We start from the raw sequence: 15,254 nt of genomic DNA, 5'->3' as shown, positions 1-15,254 counted from the left end.
AAACAAAATCTCGGGACCGACCCCCACTTTGGGAACCCCAGAGCCAGAGAAGAGAAATTAACATTTGTTCATACTTTATGAAAAAGCTTGTATACTATGGATTTAAATGTGCCTTTGTGTAACCATGCTTTCCTTTTTGCTGAAAACAAAGAAAAATAAAGTTGTGTTATTCAAAACTTGAAATACTGCGTTTAACTTGAAATACTGCAATTTCCTACAGCACCTAAATGCAGCAAAATATTGCTTAGTAGCCAATAAACTAACAAATTAAAGGTTTATTTTTACATGACCTCCTGAATGATTGAACAACTTCTACATTGATCCAGTAAAATGTCAGCCAGACGATTTATAACATCTTATAACTTTAGAGAACTACAATTGTACTAACTCAGACTAAACTAACAAGTTTACGGCAGTGACCTTTGACCTTGTGGGCGTGAACATCGCGTCACTCTGAATGCGGCAGAAAGAGAAGAGAACATCAACGGAAGGAAAGATTCCCTTTATTGGTTAGAGTTACAGGTAATGTTGACAGAAATCATCACAATCTTATATATCTTCGATCTGATGTTTTAAATGATCCCGTTGAGCTCATAAAATTGCATCTTAAGGCCGAAACGGATCCGTGACCTTTAGAAGAAGCTAACCGTTAGCCGTTAGCGGAAGTGCTTGATGCTAATTTAGCATCATGGAGGTTAGCGCTGCTAGCTAGCGGGCCAAACACAGAAAGTTGAAGTTTTATTAACTATAAATTGGCTTTACTTTTCCAGTTTCAAACACTATAAGTGAGTTTCTTGTATTTTTGCGTCACATATCATGGACTTGTTGTTTGAGAATCTGAAACATCATTAGCTTTATACAGTCTTTGGTTTTATTTTATACAGTCTATGGTTTTAGACCACATACCCGGATGTAGTTTGGTGTCTACATCTGCCAGGTACTGTTTGCTGTACTTGCACATATCTGCATGTTTTCTGCACGACTAGAAACTCAGTTTTATTTAAGATAAATAGCTTTTGTGTCTGAAAATGGTCTTGAAAAATAATTGTATTTCACTAGGCTGTGATTAAAACTGAATAGAAAGTTACCAATAGAACTGAACAGTTACAAAGTGCTGTTTTCAGGAGTTACATATTAATGTGATCAACGGTTATACTACTACTAATAATAATATTAATAATAATATTAATAATAATACATTTATTTATAGAGCACCTTTCAAAACACAGGTACAAAATGCTTCACACCAAGGGCGCAAATGGACAGGGAGATTAAAATAGCATTAAAAGCAAGGACAAACATTAGGTGTTGGACCTGAGCTGTTAAAAGTGCCTGAAAAATACAGTCAGATGGAGGTGAAATTACAGTGAATGAAACAATTGAGCCACTAAAACAGTAAAACTGTATACAGAATAAAAACAATTTGAAAATCAATTACAAACAAAACAAACAATAAAATCAGCCAATTTATTCTAAAAAATGCCTTTCTATAAAAGTATGTTTTTAAGAGTGATTTAAAGCATGGTACTGTTTGAGCTGACCTCACTTCGTCAGGTAGGGCGCTCCATAGTTGTGGGGTCCTGACCGAAAATGCCCAGTCACCTTCTGGTCACCTTTACACAGACTGCAAAACAGGGAGTTGCAATAGTCCAGACGTGATGAAATGAAGGCGTGAATTACTTTTTCAAGGTCTTAGTGAGAGAGGAAGTGTTTGAGTTTTGCAATATTTCTGATTTGGAGGTAGCAGGACTGACTGACTTTGGTAATGTGAGTGTTGAAGTGGAGCTCTGAGTCAAAAAAGACTCCCAGATTATGAGTGCAGTGTGTCACATTGATGGATAGTTATTGCTTGATCAAACTGGGTGCATCATCAGATGTATTTAATATCTTGTTCCACCTCTAACCACACTGATTTTTCATTTCTCTGTTCTGTGTTTAGGTGCAAACTCACCAGGATGTCGGATAGTGAATCCATCAAAAAGATGTTGCGGTCTGTGCTGCAGTCCAGCAAGACCGGCGTGTCTGTGAATAAACTCCAGGGTGAGTACCGTTCCCTATGCGGAGAGTTCATCCCGCTGAAGAAGCTCGGCTTCTCGAGACTGGAGGACTACCTCCAGAGCATCCCATCTGTGGTCCACCTGGTGTACCGCATGGGTGAGGTGAGGACCGGTTTCATTAATGTCCTCAGGTTTAAGTTCATGCTTGATGCTGTTGCTTTCCTCTACTTAAGCAAGCATTGGATTGCCTTTTAGACTTCACCTTATGAGATATCCTCTCTGTAGTTGAAATGCTTTGCAGCAGTGTGTGAAGAGACGGCGCACATTGCAGAGCTGGTGGCCAGGCAGAAGAGTGCCAAGAAATGTGGACGTTACAAAGTGGTCAACTGCACGATGAGATTCAAGCCGTCAAACCCGTACATACTCAACGGTAGGAGACGCACAGATTTGTGAGACACTTTAAAGAGCCTCCTCAGAGTCAGATCTGGTTTGTTTTTAAGGATCATGAATCCATCACAAGATATTAGAGGGTTTATTGTGTCATTTTTCTCCTCTAGTGTAGTCCACATGAGTCGTTCAAGTACAAAGATCAATCACCTTTAAAAACACTTCTGATTCATCATCATTAATCAAACCATTTCTCTTTATCTCACCTCCTATTTGTTTTTTTTAGCTGTAACTCGACTTCTCTTTCTCCTTTCCATGCTTTCAGTGAGGCCAAGGTCTTCTCTCCGCCAGCCCTCAGCTGCTGGTGACTCAAACTGGTCCTCAAATCGTTATCGGCCCCAAGGAGCCTGCGGAGGCTTCAGTGCAGCAGGAGACTACAGGTGGAAAAACATCAGCGTTAATAGCAAAGAAACCACATAGCTTATCTTTTACACTTTAGTTTCCAGTCATATTGTAAATGTATTTAGAATTCATCCATCCTTTGCTGTCTTCTCTCCAAACATTAGAAAGCTGGACCCAAAGTTGAGCTCCATCACTCCTGTTGAACACAGACAACCAGTTCCCAAACCAGCTCCACAAACAGCTGTGAAGCAGTGGGTGCCTGAGAGGTAGATACACAGCTGTTGATGAACCAGTACCTGTAATGAAGTGCTTTGTGTGTGTAGATAAGCAGCCAGCGTGTTCAGAAGGAGCCCTCAGATAATCAAATTGAAAAAGAAAAATGCTTCAAACATTTCAGTTTGCATATAATGCATCAAGAATATTTTACATTTTCACTTTCAGTCTAAAAATAATTGACAGAAAATATTGAACTTTTCAAGATATTGCGTTTTTTTAATGTGCACCTGTATATCATTATATTGACTGTGTTTAAAATAATATTATGTTTCCAGCAGGCAGGGGAGTTTTGAAAACAGCTGGAAGACCAAAGGTACGCAGCATCTTTATGTATTTTCGCCATTACCTGCACTACACCACCAGACACCACCTGGTCTGGTGGTGTAGTGCATTTACTTTTTCTCTCTCCATACGTCACTGGCCTGATTTGCACAATCTACCCGGGACTTCAGCCCGCGGTCGAAACGCAGACAACAATAGGGGCACAGGAACCTTTTGGTTCAGAGTAAAGTAGTTCAGGGGGCTTATAGACCCCGGAACTCTTGGTTAAAATGCACCTGATGTGAAGTTGTTGGTCCACCACAAGTGTTTGGGATTAGGTGGTGATTGACTGATTGATGTTCCTTAATGAACATTAACATTTATTCACCATCAGGCTGTTTTTAATGTGCACTTTCAAAGTTATTATAAACATTAAATAACTGCTCTTCAGTGCAGACAAAGCTTTTTATGAATTTTGTGATTCCTGCAGTAAAGAGCCCTGATTCCATTTTAGATCATCATTTAAGTTTCAGTTAAAACAATCAGTAGATATTGAGACGATGTCACAAAGACATGACGAACCATGTGTATCAATATAAAATCTGATAAATTAAAGTTGGAGTGATCAGTTGAGAGAGTTAACATGATTCTGAACAGGAGACCAGGTGAGTTATTAAAGTGTCATCTTACTTTCTAACCTCTTCATTCTGTTGGAACATTTCTTACAGATGATCCTCCAAAAAAAGTGTTGAGAGCCGAGCCATCTAACTTGAAACTCCAGGTGTGGAAAAACCTCTACATGATGTGATGGCCTATATTTAGACTTCAGAGTTTTCTTATTTTCTTAATTACATCCCAAATGTGTGAGCAGATAGTTACGAGTACATCAGAGATAAATACAAGCTGATGTTTATTTGGCATTTAGTTTATCAGCTTGTTATTCTTTGTGATTTTAAAAAGTGATCTACCCTCAGTCAGTGAAGCACAGGGACAAACTTGTCCGAATGATTACCTCGTGAAATCTCTCCCTGTAGTCTTGTCAGTATGACGTGGAGCTGGTGCAGAGCAGGATGACTCAGCTCCTGAGGAAATACTGCAGCGGAGTGTGGATGTCGAAGCTTTCAGGGGTCTACAGGGAAATGTTTGGTCAGGAGCTCCACCCTCAGGTGCAAATCAATCTGGAGCAGTGGACACACGTCTGTCTGGTGAGTCATTAGTTTCTCTTTATACTTCAACAAATTAGCATACCCCCATTCAACAATTGAAGTGTTAAGGCACTTTATTAGGGTAAATCTGTTGGAGGCACATCTGGGTTTTTAAGGGAGAAGTGATCTTACTTCTAAAGTGTAGAAGTTTAAGTGGCTTTTAGTTTTTAGGTCACACAACTGCTTTCAAAATCCACTTGTGAGTGCAACAAGTGCTTTTTATTTTTTACACACTGGTACATACCAAAACTTTATCAAGGATTAAAAGACGTCATCTGAAAATCATGCCTTGCCCCCCCCCCCCACTCTCTCTCTCTCTGTGATGTCTTTACAGGTGGAGAAACCCTCCACCAACTCCAGAGCAGACCGCCTCATCTACCCTCCTGTGCCTTCAAAGCCTGAAACCGTCCCTCCACACAGCACAACCAACACCCTTCTAACATCCTGCAACAATTCCAGCACGGTCACCACACCCATTTCGTCTCCTCCATCAACACCTGAACAACCCCACCCTGACCCCTTTCCTTACCCGACTCCTAGAACTTCTCCACCAACTCCCAAACCGAGAACTTCCCCCAAAAACCCCGTGGCCAAGCCCACCTTCATCTTTCCTTCCCAGCCTGTTGCAGGTTTGTCAGCCAACCCCCCTTCAGTCTCACTCCGCAGCCCCGCTCATAACCCAGCTCTGGCTCCTCGCCTGTCCCCCTTTGCCGGTCTGGCTGCCAGTACAAATGCTAGCTCACCTACGACTGACCTCAACCACAACAAAAACATGCCTCCATTAGCTCCGACCTTGACAAGCCCTGCAAAAACAAACACTTCTCCCCTATCCTCCACCTCAATGCCCGGCCCTGACATCTTACCACTTCTGAAGGTTACCTTTTCCACTTCCTCCGATCCTGTCCCTCGTCCCCCCTCACAATCGTCCGCTCCCGTTATGTCGGCTGATGTGAGCCAAAAACTAAAGGACCTCCTCTCCAAGTACAGTCACGGTCTTTGGGTCCACGGTCTGCCCCAGCTCTTCATGGACACGTTCAAGACACCATTCCCAGACCACATTCTCCACAACCTGTCTCTTTTGATGGACATGTGTGATGTGGAGTATCCCGTGCCAGGTGACAAAACAAAGGTATGTGAAGGAAGTGAGATGACTCAGCAGATAGCAGAGTAAACTAAGCTGTGTGAAAAGGAGGAATCCATGAGTGCTGGTATAAAGAACAGCACCAGTGTGTAACTGTGTGTGTAACTGTTGTTGAGGTTACAGCAGGTGGCCATCATCTTGATTCATCGAGTTTGTACTTTTGAATTACACATGCCATTCATCGACTCTTTAAAACACTGACGATGTCGGGCACATTATTAGAAACTCAGCCTAACTTTCAATCAGTCAAAACACGGACAAAGAGGTGAAGCTGTGTTTTCAGCCTCCTGGCAAACAGCTGCAATGGGACCACTTGTTTGTGAACTCAGCCCTAACTCTTCAAATGTATGTTTAACTTCAGCCTCGATCATATTTAAAGGGATGCGTTTGTAAAATAACTCCCTGTACAGCGAGTGCAAATACGTAAACCTTCCCCGTGTTTTGAACATGGCTGTAAACGTGTTGTTTGGCAGTAACGTTGAACCTTGTAGCCCAGGTGTTACTCAGAAACTCAGGTGTCTCAGGTGACACTGAACACTAGTTTCTTGCTTCATCAAGATCCCCTTCATTTTTCAACACCGTACTTTGCCGCCTTGCAAAGTAATAAGAGTGCAAGAACATGTCTGCCTGTTGCTTCTTGTTGTGGTGCTGTATCCTTGCGTGTCGTCGTCATTGTGCTTTCTGTGGTCAGGCCATCCTGTACAACTCCAGTAGAGCGGACATGGACGCCGAACACAGAGCAGAGAGCCAGCAGTGCAGAAGCCACTTCCTCCCCTCTGGTCTGAGGGTCCTGAGTCCTGTGATTCCTCCCTGTCTGCTGCTTCCCAGCGAACAGTTCCCCTCGGTGCTGGTAACTGAAGCCATGAGCAGCAGCGTGGTCACTATAAGGCAAGACACGTTATTCCTGTGGAGTTTGATTTATTGTAGTTTAAAGCCTCTGGTAACCTAAATCAACGAAAACGTTCCAACTATGATATTTATACTCATATGTACACTACCAGTCAAAAGTTTGGACACACCTTCACATTCAAGGGTTTGTATTTATAGTAATGATTGTAAACACTGTAGATTAATACTGAAGACATCAACACTATGAAAGAATATATATGGAATTATTGAATGAACAAAGACGTGTTAAACAAAGCAGAATCTGTTTTAGATTTTAGATTCTGTAAAGTAGCCCCCTTTTTCCTTCATGACAGCTTTGCACACTCTTGGTATTCTCTCAGTCTGCTTCATGAAGTGGTCTCCTGGAATGGTTTCTAATGAACATGAGCCTTGTCAAGAGTTCATTTGTAGAATGACTTGCCTTCTTAATGTGTTTGAGACCATCAGTTGTGTTGTTCAGAGGTAGGGTTAGTACACAATGGATAGCCCTATTTGACTACTGTTGTAATCCAGATTATGGCAAAACCAGATTATTTCATAGTTTTGATGTCTTCAGTGTTAATCTACAATGTCTAAAAAAATGACATACATACTATTATATATCTAACAATATTAGAACTGAACTTCATTCCATTATTGAAATATTCTCAGTCATGTTTTTGATAACGTTCTGACAAGGGATGGGTACGATTACTTGAGTACTCGCCATTGACCCCATTATTCAAGTAGCAGTTTGTTACTCGTCCACCTGGCAAGATAACTTGAACTCATACAGCGTTACATGTGCTTTTTGTTTTCGCCTAACTCAATATACTAGGTAGGAAAATAATTAACGGGATATAAACGTTTGACTTCTCCGGCCACGGCTTCAGCTTAAGAACACACCGAGACAGATTTCAGCGAAAACAACTGTTGTACGACAGCTACGGCAACTCTCTAGGGACACGTTATTACACCAAAAGCAAAAGCACAACAAATACAGAACCATCTGCGACACCTGTGACATGTCAGTTATAAAAAGTAATGTTTGTAATTGTTTGTTTTTTTGGGGTTGTTTTGTTTTGTTTTTGTTTATACTATTACTTCTCTGATTTCGTCTTTCATGCTCTCCTATCTGCTTTCCATCCCCTCTCTTCATCTATAGGACATAACCGTGCCCCATCACCTCCATCATTAAAACAGAAATACACAAATGCACAGACACACAGACACACAAACACACAGACACACAAACACACAAACACACATAGATACACAAACATAAAAGGACTCGCTGATCACCCATAGACTGTAAAAAATATGGACGTAGTATCCGTGACGTCACCCATCTGTTTCTGAAGAGCTGTTTTGAGACCAATCGGCTGCGGCAGCCATATTGCTTCTGTCGAGCCAGTGTGACGTAAAGAGGCGGGCTTTGAGCCTCCTAGCCAACAGCTGCAGTGTTCCCACAGGCAGCTGTGCCTCTCATTGGAAGACTGGTAATCTCAATATCTTCGAAATTGCCGAATTAGAAAAAAATTCACCCCCCTCACAGTGAGAGGACATCGAGAAATTAGCTATGCAGACTACACTCATCTTTTGTACCAGGCTGTAAACATGTTTATTAATGCTGCAAAGATCGTCTTTTCCCCATTCATGTGTATGTGACTTCCGGTACTTCCGGAGCCAGCCTCAAGCGGATCCTCGATGAACTGCAGCTTTTAACACTTCCGCATTGACTCATATTTTTAGACCGGAGGTTGCCGCTTGTGATCACCGCATAAAACTGGGTCCTCCTCTGCCACCCCTACCTGTCTTACATAACAGCTGTTTCATCATCCTCAATCATTGTATCATCATTGCATGCATCACATGAGGGGGGGCTTCCTCCCTTGGGTCTGATGACCCCCCCCCCCCCAAAATGTATGCACCTGAAACTGGCCTGGCTCTGCAATTCGCAAGTCCCCTCCCAAGGGTCTGAGGGCTGCCTTTGCAGAGCCGGGCCTGGCCAATACCAGTCTGCTGGTACCTACAGCTCCTCCCTCAACCACGCCCTCTCACCATCCGCAGTGGCACACTACAAGCTTGCTAGAGTCCACTTATAAATACCCTGTAATACTCATCAAACTACAACATGCACATAAACATCAACACTCATATAACTGCACACACACATTCAGAATCCCCCTTCTAAAACCTCTCTTCTCCTTCTCAAAAGCAAGTGTCCGACCAACTTTTATTTATTTATTTTTGTTTGTGGTAAAAAAAATAAAATAATTGCAAGTACTCAAGTAATCGTTCATTAGGAAATTTGAGTAATCAGTTACAAGGATTACAGTAAATTCCCATCCCTAGTTCTGACGCTAGGTTAAAGTTGGCAGGGTTAAATTGGATATTTATGACATAATAAATATCTAACCAAACAAATACTCTGCTCCTGCTTAGACCGTCTCCTGATGTCTAAGTGAACTCCTCGCTTCGTCGCCTTTAGCTGTTATTATTTGCTAATCACGTTGTGCCTGTAATCAGTCTGTACAGCTGTCTCTCTGCTCTTTGCATCACTGTGCTCGTGTGTGCCATCCCTGGCTGCACATCCAGAGGTGAGGATGACAGCTTGTTGTCAGTCTTCTATTTTCCTAACTCCGATAGATTTGCAGAAATAGTGGGCCATGATTTGGTTTCCACTCATCTCATTTTGCCACGCCCACACAGTCCTGAGAAATGCTCTGAACTGTTTCCTATCACTCAGATTTTTGTTGACGCTTAATGACACATTAAATGTTTATTCTATAGGAATTGTACATGTTCTAAGTCAGAGGCTTTAAAAACTGTCTTTTTAACCTCCAACAGAAGAATACTCAACATGAAGCTGAGTCAGGGATTTTTATTATGTAGTTTTCCATAGAGCCTCTTTGACCGTGGGGCTTCTGCTTAGTCTAAACTGAGATATATATTTTATTGTTCCTCCATTCATCTTTATGCATCCTTTTCATTCATCCTTCTTCAAGCCAGTGCAAACCCCAGCTCACAGCCTTCATGTTTGATTCATTAAACATGAAGGAGATCAGGTTTGTTATTTTGAACTACATTGAAAACAATTCTCTCTCTGTTCAGGTATGTGGGCGAGAACTACTCCAACGCTCAGGAGGCCATGGAGGAGTCGATGCGCCCCTTCTACTCGAGCTCCCCGCACCTTCCTGTGAGTCGCCCTGTGGTCGGTCAGCTGGTAGCAGTCAGAGGAGAGGAGGTAGAGGAGCTGGCTCGGGCTCAGGTGATGGAGATCATGGACCCTAACAAGATCAAGGTAACTGGTGAAGTGAGAAGCTTGTTGTAAGTGGTTTTGTTTGGTTTCATTTCGTGATATGCACGCTTAGTGCACACCATTACCCATTCGCACAATTAGGCACAGCTCATGGTTGATTGTTCCTGCAGCAAACATCCTTCCTCCTGTCTTGGTGTGTTTCCCAGGTGTACTATGTGGACTACGGCTTCTCTGTGGAAACCAGTAGGACAAATCTGCTGGAGCTGCACCAAGACTTCCTCTCTCTGCCGTTCCAGGCTACAAATGTTAAACTTGCAGGTACACAGAGAGTTAAAGAAGGTCCCCACAGAACCGATGATACATCTACTCTGTTTAATGAATGTCTGGGGTGCCTGCTTCTCTTCTTGCCTCCCTCTATTGTCCTCCTCCTTATCCTCTCAGGTCTGGACACGTTCAGCGCTCATCCCGAGGTTCTGTCCTCTCTGGATACGTTAGCAGTCGGAAAAATTCTCCTGATGGAGACACTGGAGTTGTCTGAAGACAAGACGATGCCCGTAGCCGTGCTGTACGACACTTCACAGGATGACGACCTCAACATCAACTCTGCCTGCCTCAAAGCTCTGCAGGACAAGTCCATGAACAACTCTCTGACTGTAAGCATGGTGGTGCTGACTTCTTCTGTAGTGTGTGTGTGAAGTCAGTAAAAGTATGAATATTAATTTGTTTGAGCGGTGAGAGGTGTTGTTTTTCTCTTTCCATCAAAGTCTGTCTTTTCATGACACTTTAGGAAGTAAAACTAGCAGTCGTGATTGTGAAGTCCTCGATCTTATCAACACTCCACGTCCTCTGCAGCATTAATCTCTTTGTCGCCTGCAGGTAAATGCTACCTATAAGGACTTGTGTGTCACAAACGTGTGTGCAAACGGGATCATTCATTGCCGGCTGCCCTGCAGAGGAAGCACAAGACTCAAGAAGTTACTGGAAGACACAGACATCATCCTGAAGTCCCAGGTAGATCACACCTGAGTGAACAGATGAGCTTGTGTCCACACTTTAAGGTGTCTTGTTGTCGGCTTCACGGACAGCTGTTGTTTGCTACTTGTGTTTTGATTCAGTCTCTTTTTTTGTATCTTTTCTGCTTTTTTTAATTTGTTTTAATTTTAACATATATTAATGTAATCCTACCAGATGACATCTGAGCTGCTTGTGTCCAGACCTTTTAGCGGCAAGTTCTGTTTAGCCCGACACAGAGGCAGGTGGTCCAGAGCGGAGGTAAGAAAATGATCATTCACATTTAAGATAAGATATACTTTATTGATCACCCATTGGGGGGGATTCTTTTGTTGCAGTCATTACAACATGGGACAGGGGAATACAACAATGTACTTACATAGTTAAAAATATAATAATAATAATAATAATAATAATAATAATAATAATAATAATAATAATAATAATAATAATAGCAATGATAAGAGTAAAATAGAATAGAATAAAATACAATACAATAATTTAAAGTAAAATAGAATAGAATAAAATACAATACAATAATTTAAAGTAAAATAGAATAGAATAAAATACAATACAATAATTTAAAGTAAAATAGAATAGAATAAAATAAAGTAAATAATAATAATAATAATAATAATAATAAGATAAAATAGAATAGAATAAAGTAAAATAAAATGGAATAGAATAAAATTAAAATAGAATAAAATAAATTATGGCAAATATTACAGATGTATACACACTATGTACTCTTCTATCTGATGAATGTATTTAGTTTAATCAGTAACACTTGTTTGAACATTAAAACTATTGAGATTCTGTTTATCAGTTCATGTTTTTGGCCTCACTGTTTCACCGCTGCTCTCGTTTTCAGATCACCAACATGTACGGCAACAGAGTGATGGAGATCCTGTTCATTGACTTCGGAGTCCCAGCAACTGTGGAGGTCACTGACCTCCGGGAGATTCCTCCTGTGTTCCTGAAGGACTTCACCATCATTCCGCCACAGGTCTGTATGGGTGTGGGGAGGTGGGTGGAACTATTCAACATTAAATCCTACGCCTGGAGAAAATTATTTTCACCGTTCCTCTGTCAGCTTCGTTCAAGAATACGTACCTTTTGATTTTTGGCAAATAAGTCGGGCAGTCTGTTGTTGTGCTATTCATTCAGCCTCAATAAAAGCAAACACATGAAGGAGCATTACACTGTGTATGTCTCTGTTCTGTTTGCTGCCTCAGGTTATCAAGTGTCGCCTGGCTGAGCTCACAGTTCCAGATGGAGACTGGAGCCAAGAGGCCGTTCAGTGGGTGAAGGAGGCCGTCATGGGCTCTGAAGACGGTAAAATCAAGGTAGGATCATTTCACATAATCAAACATGAAGATCAACACAGTTAAAGTTAACTTTCCCATAATGATTGCTCCTGCAGAACAAACGTTTAGTGAGTGCAGAAAAATCAAAAAGGTTTTATTTTCACCCCTGCTGGTTTGTAAAACTCAATAACAAAGTAATCACATGGCGAATAAAAGAAGATTCTGAAAATAATTTCTACACAAACATGGTGTAAGTAAGAATGCCTGAAATGTCACAGAGCACTGAATGTTAATCTGTTGTGATGGACTCAAAGCTTAAAGCAGTCAGTGTGTGGTGTAATCAATCTCAAGTCTCATTTTTTCTATTTCAGATTTCTAAATTAGACCAGCACAAGGGGGACTCGTTGGTCTACGTGTACCTCTTCATTGGCACTGACAGTCAGGATCTGGACAAGAGCATCAACCATCAGCTGGTCCAGTCGGAGCTGTGGCAGAAACTCACAACCAAACACTCCAACAGAGTCACCAGACGGAGCGCCGGAGATCCAGGTAATACTGCACACAGCACAGAGACTGAACTTTACGTGCTCACTCAGCTTTCATGAGAGTGTGCTGTACCTATCAGGTCTCAGTGAACTCGTGGATGGGTTGACTCTGAACATCCCAGTACCAAACCAGACTATCAAGGCCGCAACACAACCTCTGTCCAGTGCTGGGGACTCATCTCTTCAAGACCTGACAACCAAGACTGCGCAGCCTCTTCTGATGCCTCCTCCGCTGGAGCTTCCCCAGGTGTGCAGACACATACCAACTTCACATGGAAGCAGGACATTTATTGTTGTTTTACAGGGTGTAAGGTTTCATGTTGCTGTTGTGACATTTTTAGTTTAATAAAAGAAAGAGAAAATGATACTTCATGGTCAAATGAGCAAGAAAAAAGCCCTCCTCCTCCTCTTCCTCTGTCTTCTTTCAGGCCGGTCAGAACATGGATGTGTTCGTGCCTGTCGCCTGCCACCCGGGTTACTTTGTCCTCCAGCCGTGGCAGGATCTTCACAAACTGGTGGTGCTGATGGGGGAGATGATCCTCTATTACAACCAAGCGGGGAAGAGCGACGCTGCCATGCACATCGAGAAAGGAGGAGTCTATGCTGCCAAAATAGACAAGAAGTGTGTGATCAACATGTTTACACTTTACATGGATCAGTCCTCTTCTGTGCTCTCTAAGCAGAAGATGATCTTTGAGATGTTGAAAATGTTAACTTAGTAATGATTCATAAAGAGGGTTCCTGTCGTATGAGAATAAACGTGTGTGCATGTCTCAGAGATGATGAAAAACAAGGTGTTGAAATCAGGATGTTGCTGTAATTGATAACTGAATTGTCCTCCACCCAGCTGGCACCGCGTGCAGGTGAAGGGGATTCTCACGAACGGGCTGGTCTCCGTCTATGAGCTGGACTACGGCAAGCACGAGCTGGTCCGCAATACTCTCATCCAGCCGCTGATCGAGGAATTCAGACAGCTGCCCTTCCAGGCGATCGCCGCACAACTGGCAGGCGAGTCAGATCATCAGTGTGTTTGGCGTCTAGTGTTGCAAAATTCCAGGAATTTTCAAAGTTGGAAACTTTCCATGGGAATAAATGGGAATAAAGCAGGAGTTTACTAAATTGAAGGTTGGCTCTTAACAAGGAACTTAAATATAGTTGGGGAAAATATATTTGAGCATAATCCTGACTAAAACAACCAGATTTCATGCAAGTACAGTTGAATATCTCTGCTATTCCTCAATCACATGCACATAGCACACTGCTTACTGCAGGGCTATTGAGACTATGCTTGGATATGATACCTTTCCATTAAATTACCCTCAATTCACCATTAATTCCTACAAATTCCCATAAATTCCAGTTAATCCCCATAATTTCCATGAAAAGTTTCCAAATTGGAACATTTCCAAAATTCCCCAGCTTAACTTCCCATGGAAATTTACCGGAAACTTTCCACCCCTTTGAAACCCTAATGCAGCATGACTTCATCTATAGAGCCTCTTTCTGTTGGTCCTGCAGGTTTGACGCACATCCATTGGTCAGAGGAGACCTCCATGTTATTCAGGAATCACGTGGAGGATCGAGCGCTGGTGGCCCAGGTGGAGAGCGTGCAGGAGGCGTCGGAGGTTAAAGGTCAGCTGTGGGAGCGCAAGTTGACCGTTTACCTGGTGGACACCACGCTGGATGAGAAGGACCTCTGGATCCACAGCATCATGGCCGACCTCAGCGGGGAGCTGTCTTCGGCAGCGTAGGACATCTTGTGGTGCAGCGTGGGACCCGAACACGCACCGACACTGATAATATATTTAAATTAACGACTTTCCCTCCTGGTTCTTTGTTTTTCTTAACCTCTGGTGAAAGTGTTCAGTGAACTTTAAAAAAAAAAAAAAAAAAGTCACCTTCTCCTCCCTTTGTTTATTTTCAATGTGGAATCCTCCCCCCATCAAGGACTCAGAAGAAGCATGAAGTGAAGGGCCATGTCGACTCATGTTAAAGGTTTTGTTGAAGAGTTCATGTTTTCAGAATCGAGGGACTAAAGCACTGACGCAGAAGAATCAACGCTTTGTTTTCTTTAGGTGAAGTCACGTGTGTGTTGCATGGTTCGTGTGTGTTCTTTAAGACTTCATTCCCTTGTGTGTTTAGTTTGGTTTGGTGTGTCTATTTTGCATTTCTTAGTGTGTATATACGTTTTAAGATTTATCCAACCAGGATGACTTCCCTTTGTAAATGTAAAAACCTGTTAAACCTCACCGACGGGTACACTTTCTTCTATATTACTCTAAGTTGTGTGGCTGGAGAGAATAGGTTATTGTTTCATTATTAAGAGCTGTTAAAAGTTTTGTTCTATTAAACATGTAGCCTGAGGAGGGTGAACTCCGGACTCATTTTAAAATGCTGCTGGCTTTCTGACATTAAGACCTGCTGTCCCTGAAGAGAGCAGCGGTTCTTGGTCCATCTTCAGAGCTGCAGAGCTGACATGGCGGCCTTGGTTTTGGATCATTTGAAGGTACAGTTTCATGTTTCAGTATGACAATGTTTGCACCAAAACAAAACAAAAATCGGAAAAGAATGAGTGTTTGGAGCTAACTCTCTC

At 42.1% G+C, this 15,254-nt stretch overlaps 1 protein-coding gene across 2 annotated transcripts; it reads left to right on the top strand.

Annotated features, from left to right (window-relative positions):
- The first annotated feature begins 190 nt into the window (after positions 1 to 190).
- On the top strand, positions 191 to 15,034 carry LOC117815509 (tudor domain-containing protein 7A-like). Of its 2 annotated transcripts, none has more exons than XM_034687268.1 (22): positions 191 to 522; positions 1,940 to 2,159; positions 2,283 to 2,427; positions 2,710 to 2,824; positions 2,951 to 3,052; positions 3,338 to 3,375; positions 4,052 to 4,104; positions 4,358 to 4,528; positions 4,863 to 5,657; positions 6,361 to 6,557; positions 9,651 to 9,840; positions 10,005 to 10,116; positions 10,240 to 10,451; positions 10,675 to 10,809; positions 10,987 to 11,070; positions 11,681 to 11,815; positions 12,045 to 12,155; positions 12,488 to 12,665; positions 12,742 to 12,908; positions 13,090 to 13,283; positions 13,509 to 13,669; positions 14,180 to 15,034. In XM_034687268.1, the coding sequence occupies exons 2-22, from the start codon at positions 1,956 to 1,958 to the stop codon at positions 14,410 to 14,412; spliced, it is 3,732 nt and encodes a 1,243-aa protein (XP_034543159.1). In that variant the 5' UTR covers positions 191 to 522; positions 1,940 to 1,955; the 3' UTR covers positions 14,413 to 15,034. The 2 variants fall into 2 exon arrangements, with proteins under 2 accessions (XP_034543159.1, XP_034543160.1); XM_034687269.1 differs by having other exon boundaries at positions 343 to 522; positions 3,341 to 3,375.
- Positions 15,035 to 15,254: the final 220 nt, after the last annotated feature.

The sequence above is a fragment of the Notolabrus celidotus genome, chromosome 7 (assembly GCF_009762535.1).
Source record: "Notolabrus celidotus isolate fNotCel1 chromosome 7, fNotCel1.pri, whole genome shotgun sequence".
Lineage (NCBI taxonomy): Eukaryota > Metazoa > Chordata > Actinopteri > Labriformes > Labridae > Notolabrus > Notolabrus celidotus.
The sequence above is the reverse complement of the archived record's forward strand: the minus strand, read 5'-3'. Positions and strand labels throughout refer to the sequence as shown.